General features: G+C 41.5%; 1 protein-coding gene across 2 annotated transcripts in view; it reads left to right on the forward strand.

Moving 5' to 3' along the window:
- Positions 1 to 6,080: 6,080 nt before the first annotated feature.
- Positions 6,081 to 27,828, forward strand: part of gba2 (glucosidase, beta (bile acid) 2) — a 53,723-nt gene continuing 31,975 nt past the window's right edge. The window contains exons 1-6 of one of the 2 annotated variants that reach the window (XM_052032983.1): positions 6,081 to 6,344; positions 8,908 to 8,999; positions 10,863 to 10,978; positions 15,799 to 16,017; positions 18,289 to 18,528; positions 19,971 to 20,073. In XM_052032983.1, coding sequence (XP_051888943.1) covers positions 6,154 to 6,344; positions 8,908 to 8,999; positions 10,863 to 10,978; positions 15,799 to 16,017; positions 18,289 to 18,528; positions 19,971 to 20,073 — 961 coding nt within the window. In that variant the 5' untranslated portion in view covers positions 6,081 to 6,153. The remainder of the gene's footprint in view (positions 6,345 to 8,907; positions 9,000 to 10,862; positions 10,979 to 15,798; positions 16,018 to 18,288; positions 18,529 to 19,970; positions 20,074 to 27,828) is intronic. The other variant, XM_052032975.1, reaches the window with a different exon arrangement.

Here is a 27,828-nt window from a genome sequence, read left to right on the forward strand (position 1 = left end):
ACACAGGGTCACCAGAATGAAGGGTTTTCCTCCTGAGAATCACTAATGTCACTCTGTCTGTATTCCATGATATGCTGAAGATGTGAAATATCCCAGGCATACAAATGTCTAGAGTCATAGGGTTATATAGCATGAAAAGAGGTCCTTCAGCCCAACTCATCCATGCTGACCAATTTACCTACCTCAGCTAGTTCCACTTGCCTGCGTTTGGCCAATATCCCTTTAAACCTTTCCCATCCATGTATATGTCTAAATATCTTTTAAATGTTGTAATTGTACCTACCTTTACCACTTACACTGGCAGCTTGTTCCATATACCCAGCACTCTGTGTGAAAAAATTGCCCCTCAAGTTATAAGATAAGATATCTTTATTAGTCACATGTATATCGAAACACACAATGAAATGCATCTTTTGTGTAGAGTGTTCTGCGGGCAGCCCGCAAGTGTCACCATGCTACTGGCACCAACATAGCATGTCCACAACTTCCTAACCCGTATGCCTTTGGAATGTGGGAGGAAACCGGAGCACCCGGAGGAAACCCACGCAGACACGGGGAGAATGTACAAACTCCTTAAAGACAGTGGTGGGAATTGAACCTGGGTTGCTGGTGCTGTAATAGCGTTATGCTAACAGCTACACTACCTTGCCTGCCCTAAGGTTCCCTTTAAGTCTAGCTCCTCTCACCTTAGACCATTGCCCTCCAGTTTTAGACTCCCTCACCCTGGTAAAAAGACTGTGACCATTCAGCTTATCTGTCTCCCTCATGATTTTACATACCTCTATAAGGTCACTTCTCGGCCTCCTATGCTCCAGGGGAAAAAGCCCCAGAGCACTTAATGACATTTACTGAGCATTCACTGTGGTTCCTTTCCAGAAAGCGATGAATTTTATGTCTACGTGTGTGCTGACCACTCCATCTAACCAAGCATTCACCAAAGCCATGGTCTTCTACTTATCATTGCAATCCAAACTCCTGGGAAATGCCATGAAATCTCATGCTGCCTCTACACCCTGAGGTCCATAAATGCCACTCGACAGGATAAGGAATTAAGGAGAAGGAGGAAGGCACCTGATCATTGCATCTGACATTGCAAAGCAGCAGCTTAAATATTGGCACTGTGGGGCTATTGAGGGTAGATTAGAGATGCCCATTTCATGAGGAGAGACACCTAGTTCTGATGGACTGTAATTGGGACAGAGATATATGGAAGCTCAAGTGCCAGGTCCCTGAAAGGAGGAACTGAGCAGGGGATTTGGATGAGGATTATAATCAGGAAGCATACTTGGAAAGGCTAATGTGATGCATGTCAGAGGGGCCTGTGGCATTATTGTACATGTCTGACAGAATTCAAGATTTGACCAAGGACACAGAGTATCTGCCTCCTACCTCATGCACAGCTTCATGTGGATCCAGGAGCATGCCATTTCCGCTCTGGAGGTGATGTATACCTCTTTGCCAGGTGCTGCAGACACTCCAATGATGCACAACTGAGGAAGAAGGCTTTGGCCATCCAAAGTCTTTGCACTTGGTGGAGTCTCAGTCTGTTCAAATCAAAGCCCTGGGAAGCCTGCAATTTCCACAGCTCTGCATGCTCACTCAGCCTGCTCATCTCCAGTCAAGGAAAAGTAGACAAAGTGCCTTTTCCTTGAATAGATAGTGCCAGTGACTTCTCTAAAGCTGTGCCTGAAATGATCCAGAAGCTGTGAAACTCGGTGTCAATGACCCTGACCTCTCAGAGCAAGGCTGCCCAATGATGAGTCTGTCGACATATTTCCACCCTCAGAAATCTGCATATATCCATCACTACTGATTTAAGAGAATGTCAACCTTGGATACATGATTGTTCAGGTAGCTGGGCTGAGGCATGTTTTACCCTGCACTCTCCCAGAACAGAGGATCCGTGGAGGTGAGCCCTTCTTCCCTTGAGACCTCGGGATACACAGGTCCTGCCTATGACATCAGTCCTGTAGCTTCAGCTCATGCAGTATACCCAACAAGAACATTACAGAGGCACCCCTGGCTGGGAAGGATCCCGGCCTCGAAATGAGCAAGACTGCAGTAACAGAGGGACATCAGGGACTGTTGTATTCTCTGCTTCACAGAGACATGGCTCACCCCCAGAACAAGGTTCCAGCCTGAGGGCTTCACCATCCACTGCATGGACCGGATGGCGGCATCAGGTAAAGGCAGAGGCAGCGGTGTTTGCTTCATGATTAACTCATTGTGGTGCACAGACGTGGTTCTGTCATAGTCCTGCTCCCCCAGCCTGGAACATCTGGCAGTGAAGTGTTGTCCGTTCTATCTGCCGAGGGAGTTCTCCGCCATCATCTGGTAGCGGTGTAGGTTCCACCCCGGCAAACATCAGGCTGGCGCTGGAGGAGCTGAGCACCGTGATCAGCAGTCACGAGGCATCGCACCCTGATGCTTTCCTGATCATTGCAGGGGACTTCACCAGGCCAGCTTGAAGAAATCTCTGACAAACTACCACCAACATGTCACCTGCGGAACCAGAGGAGCCAACACACTCGATCACCGTTACACCTCCATCAAGAACATTTACCGTGCCATCCTGTGCCCACACTTTGGCAAGTCCGATCACCTGGCTGTACATCTATGCCCGACATATAGGCAGAGACTGAGGACCGCAGCACCAGTGGTGAGGACAGCAAAGGTATGGACAAGGGAGGCGGAGAAGCATTAACAGGACTACTTTGAATACGTGGACTGGACCATATTCAGGGATTCATCGTTGCATCTGAATGAATATGCCACGGCCAACACCGACTTCATCAAGACCTGCGTGGATGAGTGTGTGCCTTCAAAAACATACCTAGTCTTCCCAAACCAGAAGCCCTGGATGAACCAGAAGATTCACAGTCTGCTGAGGGCTAGGTCTGTGGTGTTCAAAACCGGTGATCCAGAACCCTTCAAGGAGTTCAGGTATGACCTACGGAAGGCTATCTTGAGAGCGAAAAGGCAATTCCGTGTGAAGTTAGAGACACAATCGGATGCATGACAGCTGTGGCAGGGATTGCATGCCATTAATTCCTACAAGGCAAAACCTAACAGCATAAATGTCAGTGATGCTTCACTCCCTGATGAGCTCAATGCCTTTATGCATACTTTGAAAGGGAGAATAACACTACACCTGTGTGAATCCCCATAGCATCTGGCGACCCTGTGATCTCTGTCTCGGAGGCTGATGTCAGAACATCCTTCAAGAGGGTGAACTCTTTCAAGGCATCAGGCCCTGACGGTGTACCTGACAGGGTACTGAAAATCTATGCGAACCAACTGGCTGGAGTGTTCAAGGACACCTTTAATCTCTCATTGCTGCAGTCAGAGGTTCCCACCTGCTTCAAAAGGGCATCAATCATACTGGTGCCCAAGAAGAGCAGGGTGAGCTGCGTCAATGACTCTGGCCTGGTAGCACTCACATCTACTGAGATGAAGTGCTTTGAGAAGTTGGTCATGGCTAGAATTAACTCCTGCCTGAGCAAGGACCTGGACCCGCTGCAATTTGCCTATTGCCACAATAGGTCTACAGTGGACACAATCTCATTGGCTCTTCACTCGGCTTTGGAGCACCTAGACAACAGCAATACATACATCAGGCTGCTGTTTATCGATTATAGCTCGGCGTTTACACCATCATCCTCTCAGTACTAATCCACAAGTTTCAAATCCTGGGCCTCTGTACCTCTCTCTGTAACTGGATCCTCGATTTCCTTATCGGGAGACCACAGTCAGTACAGATCGGTAGTAACAACAGCTCCTCGCTGACAATCAACACAGGCACACCTCAAGGGTGTGTGCTTAGCCCACTGCACTACTCTCTCTACACTCATGACTGTGTGGCTAAGCACAGCTCAAACACCATCTATAAATTCGCCAATGATTCCACTGTTGTTGGCAGAATCTCACATAGTGACGAGGAGGCGTACAGGAATGAAATAGATTGGCTGGTCATGGGGTGTCGCAACAACAACCTCGCACTCAACGTTGGCAAGACCAAGGAATTGATTGTGGACTTCAGAAGGGGGAAGTTGGGAGAACACACACCAGTCCTCATTGAGGGGTCAGTGGTGGAAAGGGTGAACAGCTTCAAGTTCCTGGGCATCAACATCTTGGAGGATCTATCCTGGGCCCAACACACTGATGCCCACACATTGATCACAAAGAAGGCACGTTAGAGGTTCTACTTCTAATGAGATTGAGGAGATTTGGTATTTCACCAAAGATTCTTGCAAATTTCTGTAGATTTATGGTGGAGAGCATTCCAACTGGTTGCATTCCAGCTGCCTAGTATGGAGGCTCTAATGTGCAGATCGAAAGAGGCTGCAGAAGGTTGTGGACTCAGCCAGCTCCATCATGGGCACAACTCTCCCTACCATCAAAGACATCTTTAAGAGGTGGTGCCTCAAGAAGGTGGCATCCATCATGAAGGGCCCTCACAATCCAGGACATGCTCCCTTCTCATTACTGCCATCAGCGAGGAGGTACAGGAGCCTGAAGACCCACACTCAATATTTCAGGGACAGTTTCTTCCCCTCCACCAACAGATTTCTGAACAGTCCATGAACTTATGAACTCTACCTCATTATTCCTCTTTTGCACAATTTTATTTATTTAGTTATTGGTAACATAGTAATTTTTATGTCTTGCACTGTACTGCACTGCTGCAAAACAACAAATTTCACGATGTATGTCAGTGACAATAAATCTGATTCTGATTCTTCTTCTCCTTCCACAGATGTTGCCTGACCTACTGTGTGTTACCAGCATTTTCCGTCTTTGTTCTAATGCCAACTAATGCTGATCTTCCACTTCAAATGCTCACTTTGTATCTCTCACTAGAGCTGAACTGTTGACTTATTTTCTAAAATCTTCTGGTTTTATTTCCAATTTCCCACATCCACAGTTTTTTCCCATTGATGAAGTATCAATTGTTGTTGAAATCACTGAATAATGCAGGAGAGATTCCTCAGCTGATTGAGTTAACCTAAAAGATTCCAGATGAAGGGTCTAGACCTGAAAAATTGGCTATCCATTTCCCTTCATAGACGCTGCTTGACCCACTGAGTTCCTCCAGCATCTTGTGTGTTGTATGAGACTAACCAACTGAAATCACAAAGTCCTCGTTATCTGCTGATTTACTCTCCCTGGATCTGCCTACATGTGAGGCATGTATAACTGAGAGTATTGGTAAAAATAACATGTTTTTGTGGTGTCTGGTATATCCTGTTTGCCACAAGGTAGATCACATTTGATGTCTTATGCTGGCAAGTAGTGAAATATCAATAGTTTGTGTATGGCCAAAGCCACGGGGTCAGGAATGTGTGTAGGTTTCCAGCTGGAACTGGGTTCCAGAGTGTGGGCCAGGTGTGTGCCTGATGCTGGGCTCAGAGTTGGTGTTGGGAATACCAATGGTTAGGAACATCATCAAAGATCCGCACCATCTGGGCCATACCATCTTTTGGGTCTCTGTTTTGCACGCCATCTTCTTGCAGCTACCATAGAGCAGAAGGTACAGAAGCCTAAAGTCCCACACCACCAGGTTCAAGAACAGCGACTTCCCTTCAACCATTCTGTTCTTGAACCAACCTGCACAACCTCAACACTATAGCAACACTATGACCACTTTGCACTTCATTGGACTTTGTTTTTCTTGTTCTAACCGTGTTCTTTCTTGCATAAATTGTGTATAATTTATGCTTTTTTTCTTGTGAATGCTACTTATCTGATGCCATGTGCCTGCAATGCTGCTGCAAGTAAGTTTTTTATTGCACCTGTGCATAAATGTACTTGTGCGTAGGACAATAAACTCGACTTTCACTTTGACTTGGGTAGTTTATAGCCAGGGTCCAGAATGCTTGCATGTTTCAAGCTGAAACTTTCATAGAAGTCGTTCCATTGGTCCTCCACTATTTACCAGGAGCACCTACCCTTCGGTAGGGTATGCGTGTAGCGCATGCGCGACATTCCTCCCCCTCTGGCCCCGCCCTCACACATTCCCGCCGTTACGCGTGCGCCTTCCTGGGTTTCAAAAGTAACCGGAAGTGGAAGGGTGCGCATGCGCACAGGCCAGCGGGATGGAGAGGGAGGAGGTGGAGCCGGACGGGCGGAGTGTCTGACGGAGTGGGTGCGGACATGGGGAGTGAGGAGCCGCAGGGCACCGAGTTGATGCTCAGATATGCGGGCGGCTGCTCGGACAGGGCCGGAGTCCCGCGCTTCGGCTGGAGGATCTGCCTGGCGCATGAGTTTAAAGAGCGGAGGAAGCCGTTCGAAGCCACCGATGTGTCCCTGTCGCATATGATCGGTCACCTGGGCCTGGGCATCCGGTGAGTGACCCGACCCGGACCGGGCCCGGCCCCGGGGGAGGGGCGGCAGGTTCACCTCCTCAACCGGGGTGTCTCGGTTCCAGTGGCTTTGTCAGAAGTAGATGCAAGTGTAACCACCGCGGGCTGTGCTGGCGAGGGTTACTTCCATTTGTGTTTGACCCCTTTATCAGACCTGGCAGTACATCAACAATTTCCATTGCATGGATTCTCTCTGTCTGTCAACACCGCACTGTGGCTCGAGGGAATTTCTGATCAACCTCCGCGGTAGTAGGTCACTGGGACTCCAATGTTTTCCAGTGACTTAGATCATTAGACTGGTTAATCAGCCCAGAATTGTCTTTTTATCGTTTTAAATCAGCCACACCGACTATTTACCTCCAAGGATCGATCTAATGGAAGACACCTCAGACTCGCTCTTCATAATTCCTGGATTACTAAACCATCAGTTTTTTAGCAGTAACAAATCTGTACCCGTTTAGATGTCCGGGCTATATGGAGCTATACTGTACGGAGCAGTGGGCTTCACGCGAGCAAGGAATTTCAATGCACCCTGGTGTATATGACAATAAACTAATCTGAATCTGTATGTGTACTCTACGCCAGCAGGTGCGGGTAACACTTGAACCTTGTTCATGTCTGGGATTGAGAAATGATTTTTTTCCTGTGAAGGATAAATTCCCAGGTGTGGTTCGTTAATTGGTTAAGTCCCTGCCCTTTGTACGCCCAGCCAGTGCAGACTGTAACTTGTGCTCTCTTGAGTTTAGAAGAGAGTTGATTTCACTGATACCTACAAAATTCTTAAGAGGCTCCAAAATAGAGTTGGCCATTTGAAATAGATGAAGCAAAATATTTTGCTTGACAACAGTTTTTTTATTCATTCAAGGGATGTGGGTGTTGCAGCTGAGCCAGCATTTAATTGCCCATCCCTAGTTGTCCTTGAGAAGGTGGTGGTGCATTGCCTTCTTGAACTGCTGCAGTCCCTGAGTGTGGATATACCTACAATGCTGTTGGGGAGGGAGTTCCAGAATGATAGTGAAGGAATGGTGATTATATTTCTAAGTCAGGACAATGTGTGCATTGGAAGGCAACTTCCATGTGGTGGTGTTCCCATTCTTTTGCTGCTCTTGTCCTTCTGGCTGGTAGAGCTAGTGGGTTTGGAAGGTGCTGTCAAAGGAGATGGTGAGTTGCTGCAGTACATCCAATGGGTGGTACACACTGTTGCTACTGTACACCAGTGGTGGAGTGAGTGAATGGTTGTGGATAGCATGCCTGGCAAGTGGGCTGCTATGTTCTCTATGGCATTGAGCTTTAAGTGTTGTTGAAGCTGCACCCATCCATGTAAGTGGAGAGTATTCCATCAGAATCAGATTTATTATCACTGACATACATTGTGAAGTGTTTTGTGGCAGCAGAACAGTGCAAGGCATAAAAATTACTATAAATTACAAAATAAATAAATTGTGCAAAAAGAGGAATAATGAAGTAGTGTACATGGACCGTTCAGAAATCTGCTGGCAGAAGGGAAGAAGCTGTTCATAAATCATTGAGTGTGGGTCTTCAAGCTCCTGTACCTCTTCCCTGATGGCACTAACGAGAAGAGGTTATGTCCTGGATGGTGTAGGTTCTTAGTGATGGATGCTGCCTTCTTGAGGCACAACCTCTTGATGTCTTCAGTGGTGAGAAGGGTTGTGCCTGTGATGGAGCTGGCTGAGTCTACAACCCTCTGCATTCTCTTGTGATCTTGTGCATTGGAGCCTCCATACCAGGTGGTGATGCAACTAGTTAGAATGCTCTCCACTATAAATCTATAGAATTTTGCAAGTCTTTGGTGATATACCGAATCTCCCAACGAAGTAGAGTTTCTGGCGTGCCTTCTTCGTGATTGCATCAATGTGTTGGGCCCAGGATAGGTCCTCTGAGATGTTGATACCAGGAATTTGAAGCTGCTTACCATTTCCACCGCTGACCCCTCAAGGAGGATTAGTGTGTGTGTTCTCCCAACTTATCCTTCCTGAAATCTACAATCAATTCCTTAGTCTTGCTGACATTGAGTGCAAGGTTGTTGTTGCGACGCCATTCAACTAGCTGATCTATCTCACTCCTGTACTCCTCCTTGTCACCATCTGATATTCTACCAACAACAGTGACGTCATTGGACAATTTATAGATGGTGTTTGAGCTGTACTTAGCCACACAGTCATGAGTGTAGAGAGAGTAGAGCAGTGGGCTAAGCACGCATCCCTTAGGTGCACCTATGTTGATTGTCAGCGAGGAGGAGATGTTATTACCAATCCTAACTGACTGTGGTCTCCTGATAAGGAAATCGAGGACCCAGTTGCAGAGGGAGTACAGGGGCCCATGTTTTGAAGCTTGTTGATTAATACTGAGGGGATGATGGTGTTGAACGCCAAGCTGTAATTGATAAACAGCCTGACATATATTTTGCTATTGTCTAGGTGTTCCAAAGCAGAATGGAGAGTCAGTGAGATTGCATCCGCTGTAGACCTATTGTGATCGTAGGCAAATGTAGCTTGCTACGTACTGTAATTCTGTTTCTGTACAGGTATCTGAAATGGTGGTACAGAAAAACACGAATAGAGAAGAAGGCACCATTTATTGACCCATTTAATTCCATACCTTTGCGACAGATTTATGGTGAGTGCATTGGTGTAAATTTTTCAATGTTACTCTTCCAATAACTTGAAAATTTTATTTCAGACTATAGTAAGCATTCCACTATATGAATGATGATTGTATTTACATCATAAATTCCAATGGAAGAATGGATAACTTGAGTCGTAGTTGGTAGATGTATAGGTAGTATTAACAGATTTGATCATCACGCTTAATACAGGGATCAAGAAATAAAAATGCAGATGAAAACAATAATGGAAACATTCAGCAGGTCAAACAGCATCTGTGGAGAGGAAAGAGTTAATGTTGCAGGTTGGTGACTTCATCAGACTGGCCAATTCTGATACAAACTGGAAAGGTCAATTATTTGAATTCGCTGTTAAATCAAGACTGTAATGTGCTGTCTGGAAATGAGCTCATGCTCCTTGAGGTTACATTGGACTTCATTGGAACAGTGTGGGGAGACTACTGACATGGAGGTCGGCAGGATGGAAAGTTAAAGTGACGGGTAAATAACTAGAAGCTTGGGATCACTCTCAGACTGAGCAAAAGTGTTCCACAAATATACACCCCATCTTGTTTTGGTTTCAGCAATGTAGAGGAGATCACATCATTAGTGCCAAAAGCAGTGTTCTAAGTAAGAAGTACAAATGAATTACTGCTTCACATGGGAGGAGTGTTTGGGTACTTGGATGGTAAGAAGGGAAGAAGTAAAAAGAGCAAGTGTTGTGTCTCCTGTGGTTCTATGAAATGCTGCTGCGAGAAGGGTATTCAACATTACCACCCTCCTTTGGGTGAACTTAATCTTGCATTGAACAACCTTACTGTTACCACCTTTCACTCTTTCCAACTCAAAGATATAGCTATGCAAACCCATACAAGTCCAAGCTATGCCTTCATGGAATACGTAGAATATCCTTGTTTCTGTCCACCCACTGTCACTTTGCTCATATCCTATCTCTGTGATCTTGTATAGGTTTTTTTTGTTCCCCCCCCCATTCCCCATTTCTCATTTCTTTTTTCCCCTTTTCCTTGGATCAGACTCGATGGGCCAAATGGCCTGCTTCTGCTCCCTTGTCTTGTGATCTTGTGATCTGACTTTCCTGTCTTGACTTCTCCATCACTGGGATAGATTAGTGACTGATATCTATTCTTTTTCATGGACATTCTCTCAGGATGGAGGATGACTATCTTCCAGTTTTTTTTTTGGCCTCATCAATCACCTTAGAACTCTCTATGAACTCCACTGATGGGGCAGGTGGTGTGTGAAGGGGTGCCTAAGTGGTTTGTTGCTTTTTTCCAAAAAATCTTTGTGTGCATGCTTGAATCTTTCTCTCTGTTTGAACTGTAACAGAGCTCAAAATAGAGTGTCTGTTTCAAGAGTCTGGTGTCATCTGAACAATGTGGCCAGCCAAAGGAATCAACAATGTGTAACTAGAGCCTTGGTGCTGGGGATGTTGTCCTGATGTTGACGTTAGTTTGGTTATCCCTCCTGTGAATTTGGAGAAGCCCATGGACTCTCTCAGTTTTTTTTATGATGTCGCCTTCCTAGCTGCTTCATGCAAGGACTCAATCCCATTCTCCCAGTCTTTCTGGCTACGTTGTATATGTTCAAATGATGCTACTTTCCACACCAGTGCTTTTTAATTTTGGTAAAGAAAAAAATAGCTAAGTTAACATTTTGATTATGGACTTTAAATGGGAATGTGATGGTTTGGAACAGAAATGTCAATTTGTTTATGGTTGTGTACATCTGAATTTCCTGAGTTTAAAAAGTATAGGATTTTGATCCTTTTTCAGTTTCCACATTTTTGGCTTCAATAAATGCTTTCACTAGATTTTTGGTTGGTATTGTTAAAATACCATTCTGACTTTTCTTTACAGGGGCTCCATTAGGTGGTTTTGGAGGAGGTACCATTACAAGAGGGTGGCGAGGAGAGTTCTGCAGATGGCAGCTAAACCCAGGAATGTATACTTACGACACTGTGATTGAAAACCAGGTATTTTTGGTTGTCCTAGGTGATACTGAAACTAAGGTTGTTATGAAACTCGGAAGTTTTGTTAAATTAAGTTGTTAGCAAGAGCTAGGATCTCTTGGTTACAAGATTTAAAAACAATTAAATAATGAGTGCTGTTTAGCTTTTTAATAATGTCTCATAAGAGTTATCTTGCCATAAAGTTAAAATTATGTTAATGGTGGAGTGATTTCAAGTCTGTACTTCTAATCAACTAATTTTATCTATCTTACAATTGATTGTGGAAGATCAATAGGCATTTCGTATCCTCAGCCATAATCATGGAAGTGTTAAGAATCCAAGCAATATTCACTTAATATTTACTTGTTTGTGAAGTGCTATTCATGAGAGTTCTCAAAGACTAAAATAGTTGTAAAAGTGTGCATACATGTCACAAAATATGGTGACCACAACTGATTCCAAAGTAGCTTTGTGATTATAGCTGGAGGTTTGTGTTTTTAAGATGGATACTGGGGAGTTTTATTTTGTGAACTTTGATTACTGCTGGTAGAGGTCCTTTGAAAAGAATGCAAAAAAAAGACTTGGATAAAAAGGAATTGTGTATTTAAGTTTAATGCATCTTGCACTGAACAGTGTATTGCCAAATATTAATTATTTTGTACGTCTCTGAGGATTAGAAATTGTTAGAACATTGACTGTTAGAACTCTAACTGCAATAATATTAATTTCAAAAGGAAAACATCTTTTGCAAACCAGGGAATTACCTTGTGGCTTTTCATTTTTCTGTTGACCATAGTTCTGCATCTAAAGGGATTGGACATTGGTCAAAATTATCTTTGTCTCTCTAAGGGGCTAAAAGAACTTGGAAGACCTTCAAGGGCTGCAAACCAGAAGCTCAACCTTGCATATCTTTTCAAAGAATGGTTTCTCTTCTTCCTTACTTTGCCAATGTTGCTCTGAGCTTGAATGCTAAGTTTATTTTTCATGAAACATTGATTTTACCTATTCTCTCCAACAAAAGACCACAAGAATTAGGAGCAAGAGTGGTTCACTTTCCCACACCCTCCCCATAAAACTTAATTCCACCTACACCTTCATCACACAGCAGGTTGGCCTGAGGACCCTCTGTTTATTCCTTGAACGAAGGCCCAACCAGTTCCCCTCCACCAACACGTTAGCTAGGCTGGGTTGATGGTCACATTGAACAACTTGACTCACTTTCTCCAGATCAAGTGTGAAGCTATGGGGATATCTGCCTGTCTTTTTGTGGGATATGTGGAATAGTCATTGTTACAATCCTACTCTGGCTCTTTCCCTCAGATCTTTCTCTGGTACATTAACAACTGTAGTGGTGCTGCCTCCTGCACACAAACAACTCAAATTTCATTACTTTTTGCTGCTAGTTTCCACCCTATTCTCACCTTCACATGGTCCATCTGAGTCTTCCCTTTCTGGATCTCTCTGTCCCCATCTCAGGCGACAAGCTAGCGACAGGCATCTATTATATGCCTACAGATTCCCACAGTTAATAATACATCTTCCCACCCTCTTGTAAGAACTCCATTTTCATTCTTCTACTTTCTCAGTCTCCATTGTATTTTCTTCAATGCAGAGACTTTCCACCGAGGTGCCTGTGAGATGTCTTCCCTCTTCCTGAACCATGGCTTCAATCTCCACCATAGTTGATAGAACCCTTGACTGCATCTCATCTATTTCCCACACCTCTTTTTTTTAATTCCTTCATGTCATTCTCCTCCTGGACAGAGCAAGGGTAGAGTTCCCCTGATCTTCACTTCATACCCCCTAACCTCTGCATTCAATAGATCATCCTTTCCAAATTCCACTAGCTTCAATGAGATTCCCCTACCAAACACAACTTCCCTCCCCCCTCCCCCTTCAGCATTTTGACATGACTATTCCCTTTGTGATTCCCTAATCTGCTCTTCCATCCCCAACAGCCACTCCCTTTATAACACTTTCCTATGAAACTGCAGGAGATGCCTCACCTGTGCTTTTACCTCTTCACTTCCCACCATCCAGGGACCCAAGTAGCCCTTCCAAGTGAAGCAGCAATTTACTTCTTCCAATCTTGTGTATTGCATTTAGTATTCACAATGTGGTCTCCTCTATTGTGGAAACCAAACACAGATTGAGTAAATGCTTTATAGAACAGCTGTGTTCAGCAACTCTGACTTTCCTGTTACTTGCCACTTTAATTCTCCATCCTGCTTTTGTTCTAATCTATCTGTCTGTAGCAATATTGAATTCATATTTGGGTAACTCACTTTCTCTGTCTGTATCAGAACTGGCTATTACTACTGTTGATTATCTATCTATGATATTGGCTCAGTTTTCTCTCCATTAGCAAAGCATGATTTGCTGTGGCTTTCCTACAAGTCTGCATTTTCAACCTTTTCACATTCTTTGTATTCTCATTCTCTAACTGTCTTTATCTCAGGTTTGTTTTTTCCTCTCTATCTGCCCCTATTAACCCATTGACTAGATGACCTTAGAACTTATCCCATGGTAAATCCGGCCTCATCGTATCAGAAATTATCCTATCCATCTTTTCCCCCACCTTCTCTGTAACTTAAAATTGTCTTGTTTTCTCTCTTTCATTCTGATGAAGGTTCTTTGACCTGAAGCATTAGCTCTGTTTCTATTTCCATGGATGCTGCTTGATCTAATGAGCATTTTCTGTTTCAGAATTTCAGCATTTGCAATTTTTGATTTTCACCCTTGATTTCCTTATTGATTTAAGATCTATTTTAACATTGAATATATTCAAGGATTTGGCTCCCACGATGTTGAGGGCAAGGAATTCCAAAGATTCTCAACTCTGAGATGAAGAATCTCTTCTCTCAATCTTAAATGGGCATCCCCTTATTCTAAGACAATGCCCTCTGATCCTAGACTCTCCTAGGAAGGGAAATTTCCTCCCAGCACTTAATCTGTTAAGACCCCCAAGAATCTTTTCATAAAATCATATCTCGTGCTTTGAAGCTCCAATGAGTACACACCCAAACTGTTCAGTTTTCTTCATAAGACAGTCCCTCCATGCATGGAAACATCAAGTAAACCTTCTCTGAACTGCCTCCAATAATAATCTTTCCTAAAGTAAGGGACCAAAATAATACACTGCTGTAGTTGTAGTCTCACTAGTGCCTTATAAAGTTGGGATAAGATACTTCTATGGTCTGGGCCACTTGAAATAAAAGCCAGCATTTCATTAGCCTTTCTGATTATCTGCTGCACTTGTGTGCTAGTTTTCTGCATTTCCTGTACAAGGACTCCCAAATCTCTTTGTGTCTAAGTTTCCTGTAGTCTTTCTCCATTTAAATGTTTTATCATACTTCCTTCCAAATTGAACAATTTCACACAGCTTCCGTGCATGCGCGCGCGCACACACCATTGCACTGGGTTGTCAACCTGAATGAGTGCTTGTCTTTATGAAGTTACCTTTTCCATGGCACTTTGTCGAATACCTTTTGAAAATCCAAGCATATTCCATTTATGGGTTCCCTACCATCCACTCTGGCTCATACTTACTCAAAAAAAATTACTACATTTTCAGACTTGGGTTTTCCCCTTCATGAAGCCATGCTGAGTCTGCTTGATCAGGTTATCACTTTCAAAATGTTCTGCTATTACACCCTTACTTAATTCACATTTTTCCAATAACAGATAACTGGCCTGCAGTTAGCTTGTAGCTATTTTCTTTGTCTCTGACCTTTTTCAAAAAGGCTATCATGTTGGTAGTTTTCCAATGCATTGATATCGCTCCAGAATCTAAGAAATTTTAGAAGATTGCTACTGATGCATTAATTATCCCCATAATCACTTCTTTTAATAATGCAAATCATCAGATCCATGAGTCTTGAAGCTTTCAGCTCCATTAGCTTACCTAATACTAATTCTGTTGTTAAGTTTATGGTATTTAATTCCTCCCCTTTTTAGTATTAATAGAATGTTTGTATCTTCTGTAAAGATTGATTTAAAAAAAACTGTTTAACTCTTCTACCATTTTCTTATTCCTCAATACTATTTCTTTAGCTTGTCTCTAAGGGACCTCTTTTTATGTATTTATTTAAAAACTGACCATGACCATTTTTATTTCTCACTAGTTTGCTCTCATGGTTTATTTTCTCCTTGATTAAATTTTTAATTCAACCTGTTCTGAGTTCTGAATTTATTCCAAGCCTTGGGCCTACCACTGACTTCTGCAACCTTGAATATTTCTTCCTTCAACTGAATATGCTCCTTATCTTTCTTAATTAGCCAATATTGGATCATTCCTTTCCTGTCTCGCTCTCTCCGCATCCCCAACCCTTTTAGAACCTTTCCTCCACATTAAGATATACTTTTGTAGGAAATCTTGAATTATCTTTAATATCGGCTATTCTTGCATGTTGTCTTACCTGCTAATCTATTTGCCCAATCTACTTTAATCAACTTTATCCTCATTCATTGATAATTTTTCTTAAAAATTTAAGTATCACACCAGAGATTGAATTTGCTGGTTGAAAGATTTGGGATGTACTCTTGCACTTTTTAAGTTGAATGTGAGGAAACAAAGGAGCAAACATTTAAATCCTTAAGCATTTTTTTGATTTGGGGTGGAATCTATAGTCTGGAGTTTAAATGAATATTCTCATTGCTTATTGGTAAGTGTTGGCTATAGAGTAATAGACTTCACATTGGAAAGAAAAGTTTAAACCATAAACAGGCATCCTAAAGGTATGTGATGTCCTCGTGAACAAAGTATTAAATCCTTGCGTTAATAACTAATTTTCTACGCAGTGTACCTGCACAGTGGCTCTTAACTCAATTTTCATTGTTTCTAGTTTACAGTTTGCTTAAGGAAGAACGGAAAGACTGTTTATCAACAAGTGCTTTCTGTTGAGAGACCACACAAGCTCCAGAGTTGGAACTGGGGATACTGTGGAGAGTATGCTTTTTACCATGCCCTTTATCCACGTGCCTGGACAGTTTACAATCTTCCTGGACAAAATGTAACTCTGATATGTCAGCAGATATCTCCAATTATTCCTCACAATTATATGGTTAGTACTATAATATCGTCAGAATAATGTTACATATTCTACACTGTGAAATTTGGAAGATAAATAAACCTTGGTTAACTAGAAAGAAAAAATATATAGGTGTTAGTAGTCACTTGTTGACTGAATTGTACACTTGAAAAATTTGGATCAAAATCAGTTTCTAACTTTGGCCTTCTGCACTGATTTGCAAGCACCTGGGTCTTTTAAATTAGAAAGGAATTTAAAGTTTTTTTAATAATTGGTTAATATTAAGCTCGTCTTCTCTTTTAGAACCTCCTGTTTTGACCCTTTGGATGTGGTTAATAGTTTGACTTTGTGTCAGTGACGCACTATGGAATATTTTTGGCACTTTTTATTTCACATTTCCAGCATCCCCATTATTTTTGCTTTTGAACATTTTGAAACAACTAATAGTTAAGGAACTTTTGGAAAGGGGCAAAGGAGTCTCATGATCCCATTGATAACTATCATTATAGTATTGTGGCACCAGAGCAGTCCCAGTGTATTGCTTTGAAGGCAAAGATATCTATCTACTTATCAGGGACATTATTAAAAATGTTTATTGCTATTTCAGTATAGAAATTTAGTCTAATGTTTGAATTGGGTTTTCACTAATTTGTTCTTTTGATTCACCTTTGTCAATCAAAGTTTAAAAAATTTTTTTATTACTTTCATAAAAAGGTTATGAAATTAGGTCTTTGAGGTTCTCCTTTGAGCACCACAATATAAGCAACAGACTGTGCTTAAATATCATTTAAACTTGTGTGGAGTGGCAAATTTGTCCTTGCATTTCAGAAAATATTGTGCTTTTAATCTGAAGATAACACCAATGCCCTGAATACCTGGTCATATCACGGTCTTTTTGGAGGATGCTTGCTGTGTGCAAATTGGCTGTTGCATTTCTAATTTAGTGGTGACTGTACTGTGGGATTGGAATGTTCTGAGGTAAGAGAGGTTGAGGCCATCGAGATGCAATTTTTTTAAACTGGAAGTTGCTGGACACGAGTCAGAGTAGGTGGAGCAAGGATAGGAGGAAGAAATGAATATGACTGTGTGGTTTAGCTCAAAGACCGTTTTGGATGAGCTGAAGCTTGTAAAGAATTGAAATGGTCAAGTCTGGAAGTGAGGTTGCAGAAACTCATGGCTTATTCACGATTTTGTTAAAGCATGTTTTTGGAATCTGGGACTGGTGGAGGTGATAACACTTATTATTGCTGCTCATATGAAAGTTGGCTCCATATTTAGAGAATTTGGCTGAGGGAGATCTTCTCAGAGACATGGGAGGAGTAGATGGAATTGCAGATGTTTTAGCTGTGTTGTAGCAAGAGCAGGTCCACATGAGATTGGTGCCTGAAAAGGTAAACCGCAAAAGTGGGGTGGGAAAAGATGTTCAAAAATTAAATTTGGAAGATAATTAATTGTGGTCTGAAATGGCTTTAATGAATGTATCTTCAGTGTTGTGGGCTATGTTAGACAGAAAGTTGTAATGGGTTTGCAGTCGAGCATTGATTCTGCATTCCTGTCTCTTTCCAGAAATTTGGTGGAAATTCACTCAATAGAAAGGGTGTGTTTGGGAAGTAATATGGCAAGGAGAATATTGGAATTTTGTGTCAAACTCGGATCGGTCAGCTTTTCATTGATTTTTGCAGTCTAAAATTAGTTCCAATAACGTGGATTCTTCCTTTTAATCTTGCCCCTCCAATACTTCCCAATGTGATATCTTGAAATAGCATTAGCAGTAGAAGTGGATTGTTCCTAGTCCAACCCAGTAATTTATCCAGAAAGATTTCTGAATGTACCTAGTGGAACCTGTGCTTTATGGGCTAATGAAGGCCCCATGAGTATGGGGAAAATACCATTAACCATTCTCAGTCTGTTCTCAACCTGGAAAATCACTTCCTTCTGACAAAAAGGAAATTATTCATAAACTGCATTACTGAGTACCTCACTGAAAATGATCTTCCCTGCTCTTGCCTCAGTAATGTCAAATTTGTTTCTCCTAATCTGTTTTTATCCTCTTCTGTGGAGCACTGGTTACCAATGTCTGAAATGGTTTGCACTCCTATTTTCTGATGTTCACCTTGCTGTGACCACCCTCAATTGTTTTTCAGCCTGTACTACAGTATTGCTTGAATATGCTGCATAATCCAGTATTTTGTGTATCTGGGTTACTGTTTTTGCTCTCTTGTAAAATGAAATTGTATTTTTGAATAGTAAACTGTAACCAAAACGAATGTAATGCACTTAACTTGAATATCCCTTGCTTCACAGGACACTAGTCTGCCAGTTGGTATCTTTGTATGGGAAGTTGAAAACCAAAATGAAGATGACCTGGAAGTCTCACTTATGTTTACTCTGAGGAATGGTACTGGGACCAAGGATGATCAGAGAGGGGGGCACTGGAATGAACCATTCCATTTGGATAAAGAAGATGAGTGCATTTCAGGAGTGCTGTTGCATCACTGCACCCCTGTAAATGGCTATACAATGGCAATTTCAGCGAAACACATGGTGAGTAAGTTGCATAATGTCACTCCAACATTAGTATAATGCTAGAGCCATAAGGCACCCATCTTGAATTTTTATTAAACTTGTTATTAAATGAATGCCGCCATGGCCTAGATAGTCTCTTATCGTATTCTACTTACGGAGTTAATGATAGGGATTGTTAATTTAAAATAGACAACAAGAATGATGGCTTGGGGAAATAAAGTTAGACAGTATTTTGGAGTCTGGTTTATACAACCTACAGGTGGAAATTTGATAAATAGTGAAGCAGATGAGCAGCTATGGAGAGAGCAAGAGGCAGTAGCATTAGTTTATGTTTGCTTCAGTAAACTGCCAACACAGATGGTAAGTCAAATGATCTCTTGCTGTGCTTTTAAAATTTATAATGCCATTTTGGGTTTCCTTTTGATTCGCTAAGCTCTATTAATGCAATGTACATCCATATTTTCTTGCATGGAAAAATTATGCAAATTTATAACTTCAAAATGTAATATTTTGAATCTTCAAGTGCTTCGTTGATAGAAACAATATATTAAAATAGAACTTCCTGCTACAAAATTTGATGACATCGTACAGCTCTGATTCACAAATTACCATTATTCTACAGTATTCGTGTCCACAGGTACCAAGGTTTTGAGTTCATTTGCATTGTTAAAAGCAATCAATCTTTACAGTGGCTGATGAATATGAGATGTCTTAGTTATTAAAAGATATTGCCATTTACTTGGCTTTCCCAAGTAATTACCCATGTTTGAATCAACTCCAGGTCGTAGTTGAAGAATGTCTTCAGCTGGATCATGCAAACGTGCATTGTAGGAGCAGGAATAGTACACTTGGCTCGTCAAACTTGCTTTACCATTTAATAAGATAACTCATCTGATTGTAGTCTCTTATTTGAAAGGATAGGCAAATTTAGCATGGCAAGGTTCTAAGATTTAGATTACAATGTTTTTTGGGGGCAGGAAAACTTGGGCCTGTCTATATTCAGGTCACTGCAAAAGATCTTTGTTAATTGTTTCGAAGAAGAGTAGGGAGTAATCCCCAATGTTCTGGTTGATAATTATCTCTTGATCAATGTCACTGAAGAAAATTAGAGTAAACAAAATAGTATTATCTAGTTATTTTCATATCACTGTTTGTGGAAGGTTGCTGTGCTGTGTGACTATTGTCTACCTTGTTTCCTGTATCATTTCTTAGAATTCAAATTATGTCATTGGTGCAATGTACGTTTTGATGTCCTGGGATCAAGAAAAGTGATACATAATGCAAATCTGTCTTTATATATTCTGGTTTCTGCAGCCACTCTTCTTGAGATAGAAAAAGGGTTCTGGCATACAAAAATCTGCAATAGTGACAATATATCTTTTTGTTAGACACTTGAATGTTATCTATATATCAAATTACATTATGAATGTAGTTCGAATCAATTGTGTTTCTTTAAACAGCAAAATGTGAAGATTAGTCATCAGACTGATTTTAATCCAAATGACATGGGACAAGAGATTTGGAATGATCTGCTTCAGGATGGGAAATTGGATTCTTTACCAGGTATGTGTATGCTAAAGGGCTTTTATAATGTGAAATTCCTTGAATTTTCCTCATTTCCTTTTAAACTTTTCTTCTAGTTAAACAGTATTAAAATTATTTTGCATTTGAAGAGGAATCAAAATAAGCACACTAAAACCCAAATAACATTTTTCATTATTACCATTGGCATTGCAGCCATTTATTTCATACAGGAAATATCAGTATTTTTAGACTACTAGCAATATTTGCTTATAATCACATGGAAAGTTGTTCTGGTTTTGAGCAATTCTGGTTGTAACTTTAGTGTGTGGAACATTTCTTATCGGTTCTTTTATTTAAAAAAAAGCCAGAAGTGATGACATCAGAATAGTAACTTTAGGAAAACTTGAGTCTGAAAACTGGATTTCAGTCACTTCTGGTATGCTAAGTAGGTGCTGCATTTTGCCCCAACCAAATCCAGGGCTCAGCAAGCAAATCATTAAATACTACCATTTTACAAAAGTGGAACGCAACTTGTGTGTTTGTAGACAGCAGCCACTTGCTGTGTTTGCACGTGCCACCTCATTTGTGCATGCTACCTGAAAGCTGACTGCTGAAAAACAGGTCAATGGTGCTCAAGTCATATTCCCACGGCAACCACCTATTGTGGTTTAGAGATTTGGGGAAACGGTGATGGCAGGCTGGTAATCGGGAATGGGGAGTGGAGGGTTAAACAGTGCACCCAATCAGGCCACTTCTGTGATCATCAGCAGCAATGCTGCAATCTATTTTAGTACAGTCAGTTTTCAAAACAGCAGCATGTGGAAGTCAAGAAGGGTCTTAAGTGATTAAAATCTTGAAATGTTATTATAGATATTTATTGCCCCATTATGAATATTTCAAGTAAATGCTTGTGTGTGGATGTTGATTGTCAGCCTGTCATTTTATTACAAAAGTTAAAGTAATATTTTAATGTTTTATTAAATGATCAAAAGGATTATGATAACTAACACGCCTCCTCTTTGTGAGAAACAGGTAGCTGAAACACAACTTGGTGAATGGGCTAGCAAAGGAAAGGAATTGATTCTTACTAAAGTTCTAAGGCTATATGTTTATTTGCCTTATTCCCACTATTACAACTGTTAGGAAATATAATTCCCTAAACATTAAGTCTATAGGTCTTGGAGTATTTTTGTTAACACTTGGGCCCAGGGGAAGGTGCACTTTACTGCGAGACTTTGGGTCCCAAGATCAGAAAACCATTCAGTGAGAGCCAACTCCATTGTTAATTATGAAAACCATGTGAATTGACATGAAGCGTATGATCAAGAATAAGGTTGAGGTCACTTCTATTTTATAGTTTCATCTGTCTGTCTTGGCTCAATATCTTTTGTGTTGTTGTCTAGCAAAAGAAGCATCAACCTCAAAATATTTGGTTGAGATAGCATTGTCCTTTTTTGTGGACTTTTAATTTTGTAATGACCTAGCTCTGACTGTTCTTTAATTATGTCCCCTATCTTAAACTCTTCCATCAGCAAAAAACATTTTCTCTTGTAATTCTAAATTAAATGTCACTCCTAACATTCCAGGGAATTCAAGCCTATTTTATCTAATTTTTCCTCAGTAACTCTCAAAGACGTGTAAGTATTCCAGTAAATCTGAAGTTTTCACATCTCCTTCACATGCAGTGCCCCAAACTCTGCATAATTCCTCTAAGCTGATCTAGCCACTACTTTGTATAGCTTTAGGAGGACTTTCCCACCAAATATTAAAAACTAGCATTCCATATGTGTTAGTAATCAGTGGACATGGAGCACTGAATGCTTGGACCTCCACTGTTCCTAGCATTGTATCAGTGGAATAATGATTGGAGATATCATTGTGTTCTGAAACAGATGACCTTGTTTGTCTGATTTGAAATCCATCTGCCACAGTTTTGCCTATGTGCTTGATCTATCAGGTTTTAAAATTTTATGCTCTTGTCTGCAGTTATTGCTATACCACCTGTGTATAATTGGTAATTATAGATGTGTCTCTGGATTGGGTTATCTAACTTCTAATAAATGTTGCAGCTCTGGTGCTGATAACATAGAACATTACATTACTCTTTGGCCCATGATGTTGTGCTGACATTTTATCCTGCTCTAATATCTATCTAACCCTTTCCTCCCACATAGCCCTCCATTTTTCTGTCATTCATGTGGCTTTCTTAAGAGTCTCTTAAATGTCCCTCATGTATCTGCCCCCACAACCTCTGCCAGCAGTGCGTTCCACGCACCCACCACTCTCTGTGTAAAAAAAAAACTTGACTCTGACATCGCCTTCATACCTTCCTCCAACCACCTTAAAATTATACCCCCTTATGTTAGCCATTTTTGCCCTGGGAAAAAGCTATGCCTCTTATCATCTCATAGACTTCTATCAAGTCACTTCTCATTCTCCTTCTCTCCAAAGAGTAAAGACCTAGCTCACTCAACTTATCCTCATAAGACATGCTCTCCAATCCAGGCAGCATCATGGTAAATCTCCTCCACACCCTCTCTAAAGCTTCCACATCCTTTCTATAATGAGGTGACCAGAACTGAACACAATACTCCAAGTGTGGTCTAACCAGAGTTCTATAGAGCTGCAACATTACCTCGTGGGTCTTGAACTCAATTCCCCAACTCATGAAGGCCAATACACCATACGCTTTCTTAATAACCCTATCGACCTGCGTGGCAACCTTGAGGGATTTATGGACGTCGACACCAAGATCCCTCTGTCCCCTCCACACTGCTAAGAGTCCTGCCATTAACCTTGTATTCTGCCTTCAAATTCGATCTTCCAAAGTGTATCACTTCACAATTTTCCGGGTTGAACTCCATCTGCCACTTCTCAGCCCAGTTCTGCATCCTATCAATATCCTGTTGTAATCTACAGCAACCTTCTACATTATCTACAATACCACCGACCTTCATGTCATCAGCAAATTTACTAAACCATCCTTCCTCATCCTCATCTAAGTCATTTATAAAAATCATAAAGAGCAAGGGTCCCAGAACAGATCCCTGTGGAACACCATTGGTCACTGACCTCCAGGCAGAATACACTCCATCTACTACTACCCTCTGTCTTCTATGGGCGAATCAATTTTGAATCCACACAGCCAAGTTTCCCTGGATCCCATGCCTCCTGAGTTTCTGAATGAGCCTTCCATGAGGAACCTTATCAAACGTCTTACTAAAATCCATGTACACCACATCTACTGCTCTACCTTCATCAATGTGCTTTGTCACACCCTCAAAGAATTCAATCAGGCTCGTGAGGCACGACCAGCCCCTCACAAAGTCATGTCCCTAATCAGCCTGTGTTTCTCCAAATACCCATAAACATCATCTCCAGTAATTTGCCCACCACTGAAGTAAGTGTCACTGGTCTGTAATTCCCAGGGTTATCCCTATTCCCTTTCTTAAACAAAGGAACAACATTTCCCACCCTCCAATCATCTGGCACTACTCCTGTTGCCGGTGATGATGCAAAGATAATCGCCAAAGGTGCAGCAATCTCTTCCCTCACTTCCCGTAATAACCTTGGATATATCCCGTCCAGCCCCGGTGACTTAACTATCCTAATGTTTTTCAAAAGTTCCAGCACGTGTTCTTTCCTCATGTCGATATGCCCTAGCATATCAGCCTGTTGTATGCCATCCTCACAAACGTCGTCTCTCTCACTGAAGAATTCTGAAGCAAAGTATTCATTAAGGACCTCCCCTAACTCTTCTGACTCCAAGCACATGTTTCCTCTTTTATCCCTGATTGGTCCTACCCTCACTCTCGTCCTCCTATTCTTCACATACGTGTAGAATGCCTTTGGGTTTTCCTTAATCCTACTCGCCAAGGCCTTCTCATGCCCCTTCTAGCTCTCCAAAGTCCATTCTTAAGCTCCCTCCTGGCTACCTTGTAACTCTCCAGAGCTCTGTCTGATCCATGCTTTCTAAACCTCAGATAAGCTTCTTTCTTCCTATTGACAAGATATTCTACATCTCTTGTCAACCATGGTTTCTTCACTCTACCATTCTTGCTCTGCCTCAGTGGGACAAACCTATTCAGAACCCCATGCAAGTACTCCCAAACAACCTCCACATTTCCACTGTGCACTTCCCCTAGAACATCTGTTCCCAATTCACGCTCCCAAGTTCCTGCCTAATAGCATCATAATTCCCCCTCCCCCGATTAAATACTTTCCCATATCGTCTGCTCCTGTTCCTCTCCAAGGCTATGGTAAAGGTCAAGGAGTTATGGTCACTATCTCCAAAATGCTCTCCCACTGAGAGATCTGAAACCTGATCAGGCTCATTGCTTAGAACCAGGTCCAGTATGGCCTCCCCTCTAGTTGGCCTGTCCACATACTGTGTCAGGAATCCTTCCTGGACACACCTAACAAACTCTGCACCATCTATCCCCTTTACACTAAGCACGTGCCAATCAATATAAGGGAAGTTGAAATCACCTATTACAACAATCCTGTTATTTTTGCACCTCTTCAAAATCTGCCTCCCGATCTGCTCCTCAGTGTCTCTGCTGCTATTGGGGGGGGTCTGTAGAATACTCTCAATAGAGTGATCTCTTCCTTCCTGTTTCTGATTTCCACCCACACTGACTCAGTAAACGATCCCTTCAGGACGTCCTCCCTTTCTACAGCTGTGACACTGTCCCTGATCAGCAAAGCCACTCCCCCACTTCTTTTACCTCCGTCCCTGTCCCTCTTGAAACATCTCAATCCTGGAATATCTTGCAGCCATACCTGCCCTTGTGACAGCCAAGTCTCTGTAACGGCCACCACATCATAGTTCCATGTACTGACCCATATTCTGTTTATCATCCTTGTTCCTGATACATCTCGCATTAAAGTAGACACACTTCAGCCCATCCAACTGACTGCAATTTTGCCCTTTCAACTGCCTATTCCTTCCTCAGTCTTTCTACACTCTGCAGCTACCTGTACACTAAATGTACAAACCTCTGATCTGTCACTCTGGCTCCCATCCACCTGCCGAACTTGTTTAAACTCTCCCCAATAGCTCTCGCAAACCTGCCCGCGAGAATATTGGTCCCCCTCCAGTTCGGGTGTAACCTGACTCTTTTGTACAGGTCATACCTTCCCCAGAAGAGATCCCAATGATCAACAAATCTGAGATCCTGCCCCCTGCACCAACTCCTCAGCCATGCATTCACTTGCCAAATCAACCTATTCTTACCCTCACTGGCGCATGGCACAGGCAGCAACTATGTTAACTATTATCCTTGTTCAATGCTAGTGTAAGCGGTGGTGGTATTTATATATCTTTACTGTCCTTGGTGATGTGGGTCTTAGGTTTAGGAGTACCCAAGGCAAGGAACTGCAGTCTGTTTTGTAGATGGTATGCTCTGTGACCGTGGTGCATCAGTAGTGAAGGGAATTAATGTTTAGAGAAATGGATCAAGCAGGCTGCTTTGTCCTGGATGGAATCACGCTTGAGTTGTTGCGTTGTTCATCCAGGCACCTGGCGAATATTACATTATTCTCCTGAAATGTGCCTTGTAGTTGGTGAAAAGGCTTTGGGGTGTTAGGAACTAAGTGGCTTGCTGTAGGATACCCAACCTCTGATTGCACTTGTACCCTCTACATTTGTGGCTGGTTCAATTGACATCCTGATCAAAGGTGACCTCAACTTGGATGTTGCAGATGATTGGGCTCCATCAAGGTACGAAAGCTCATATCCTGGCACTTAGTGTAAATGCCACTTGCTATCCACTTACGGATGGTTTAGTGTTGTCTGTATCTTATCGGATGCAGGCATGGACTGCTTTATATTGAGGAGTTGAGAATGGAATTGAACCCTGCAATCATCATTGAATGTCCCTACATCTGACCTTGTTATGGAAAGGTTATTGAAACAGCTGACAATAGTTTTAAGATATGAGACGAGAAGCTCCTGCAGTGATGTCATGGGGCTGGAATTTTTAGTCTCCAACAACCACAACCATCCTCCTTTATGCAAGGTATAACTCCAATCATGGAGCATTTTCCCATTGATCATTTTACCAGAGCTCCTTGATGTCACACTTGGTCAAATGATGCATAGATTTCACAGACAATCACTCTCATTTCACTCATCTCTGGAATTGGGCTCCTTGGATTAATAAGTACTATTAGTGAATTTCTTTGAAAAGTACTGACTAATTGGGCAGTCAACATAGATTTGTAAGGGGACATTAGTTAGTGATCAGACAAAATTACTACCAATAATTACAACTTGTGTTTTTAACATAGCAAAATATACAAAGGAAAATTCATCAAATAAAAATTGACAACAGGCTAATTCTAATATAAAGACAGTAATCAAAAGCTTAGTCAAAGACAAGTGTCTTAGATGTGTTTTGGGGAGGTGTGAGAGACCTTAAAGCAATTTGTGAATAAGGATGAAAATTTTGTAATTGAGACATTGCTAAACTGGAAGCTAATGTGATGAGCAAGAAACAATAGGCCTTTGCTGCAGGATTTTGCCATGGTTTTTTCAGGCTCAACCATCTTAAATTGCTTCACTAATGACTTCCATAAATTCAGAAGTGAAGATATTCAGTGATGATTGCAGTGTGTTCAATTCCATTGCAAGTTTCCTGGATGAAGAAGCTTTCTATGACTTTGGACAACCTGTTTGTAATTCAAGGTTGGACTGATAGGTGGGAAGTAATATCTGAGCAAGTGTATCTGTCTTCTCATGATGTGCAACAGCATGCCCCTCATCAGTATTTTGCGAACCACTATTGACTGTAAACTCAACTTGGATAAGCCACATACACGTACTGTAGCTGCAAGAGCAGTTTAGAAGCTGGGTATCTGGCTGCAAGTTGCGAAGCCTTTCCAATATATCTAAAAGGCATGCTAAGACTTTATGGGATACTCTCCACTTTTCAGGTTAAGTGCAGCTTCAACAATGACAGATAGCAGAATATGATTCATGACTATAAATCTGTTATAAATGCTATTGTATATGATTCTATGTCATATGTAAAAGTTTCAGTGGGACAGTGGAGAAATCTTTTTAAAAAATGGATAATTAGGATTCCTTTATGGATTTCCTTTTGCAAAATGTTTCAGATTTCCAGTAAAATAAAAAAAATGGAGGTAATCGTTTAGGATGTTAGGTCTTTGGTATGTTTTTAAGGAACTCTATTTCAGAGAGAACCTTGGATCAGATTTGCTGAACATGGCTTGAAGCCATGAGAGTAGATTCTGCAGAACAAGAATAACAGTAAACTCAACTATGTAGAATCCATTGGGAAAATATTCAGAGCTCACTTTATAAATTCAGGACTTGGTGTGGGAGTCCCAAACTTTCTGATATTTGAGAGGGTAGATGTGGAACAGCTGGCAAAATCCAGACCCCCTCGACACTATGCAAAAGACGCATTGCTGGTTTAATGGATTGATTTAAGAAATGAAAACCTGGAATAAAGATGTGTTGCTCTGAGTGATTATTGTATCTGAGTCCAATTTAACCAAGGAATTAGATGAGCTCATTCAGAAACTGAAAGACTTGCGTTTAAATTACCTTGGACAAATTAAGCATTGCCCTGAGTATTTGATATTATCCCTCCCCCAAAAGTGAACAGAGATAGACTTTTACTTGGTATCACTGCATTTGATCTGCTTATTGGCCTGACAACTTTACTATCGGTGATCATTTTTTTGACATCGAGGGTAAATGCTGATTTTTCTCTACTTGAAATTTCAGCTGATCTTTTACTATTTTATCATACCTTCGTTATGATT

Source organism: Pristis pectinata, chromosome 2 (assembly GCF_009764475.1).
Source record: "Pristis pectinata isolate sPriPec2 chromosome 2, sPriPec2.1.pri, whole genome shotgun sequence".
In the NCBI taxonomy this organism is placed as follows: Eukaryota; Metazoa; Chordata; class Chondrichthyes; order Rhinopristiformes; family Pristidae; genus Pristis; species Pristis pectinata.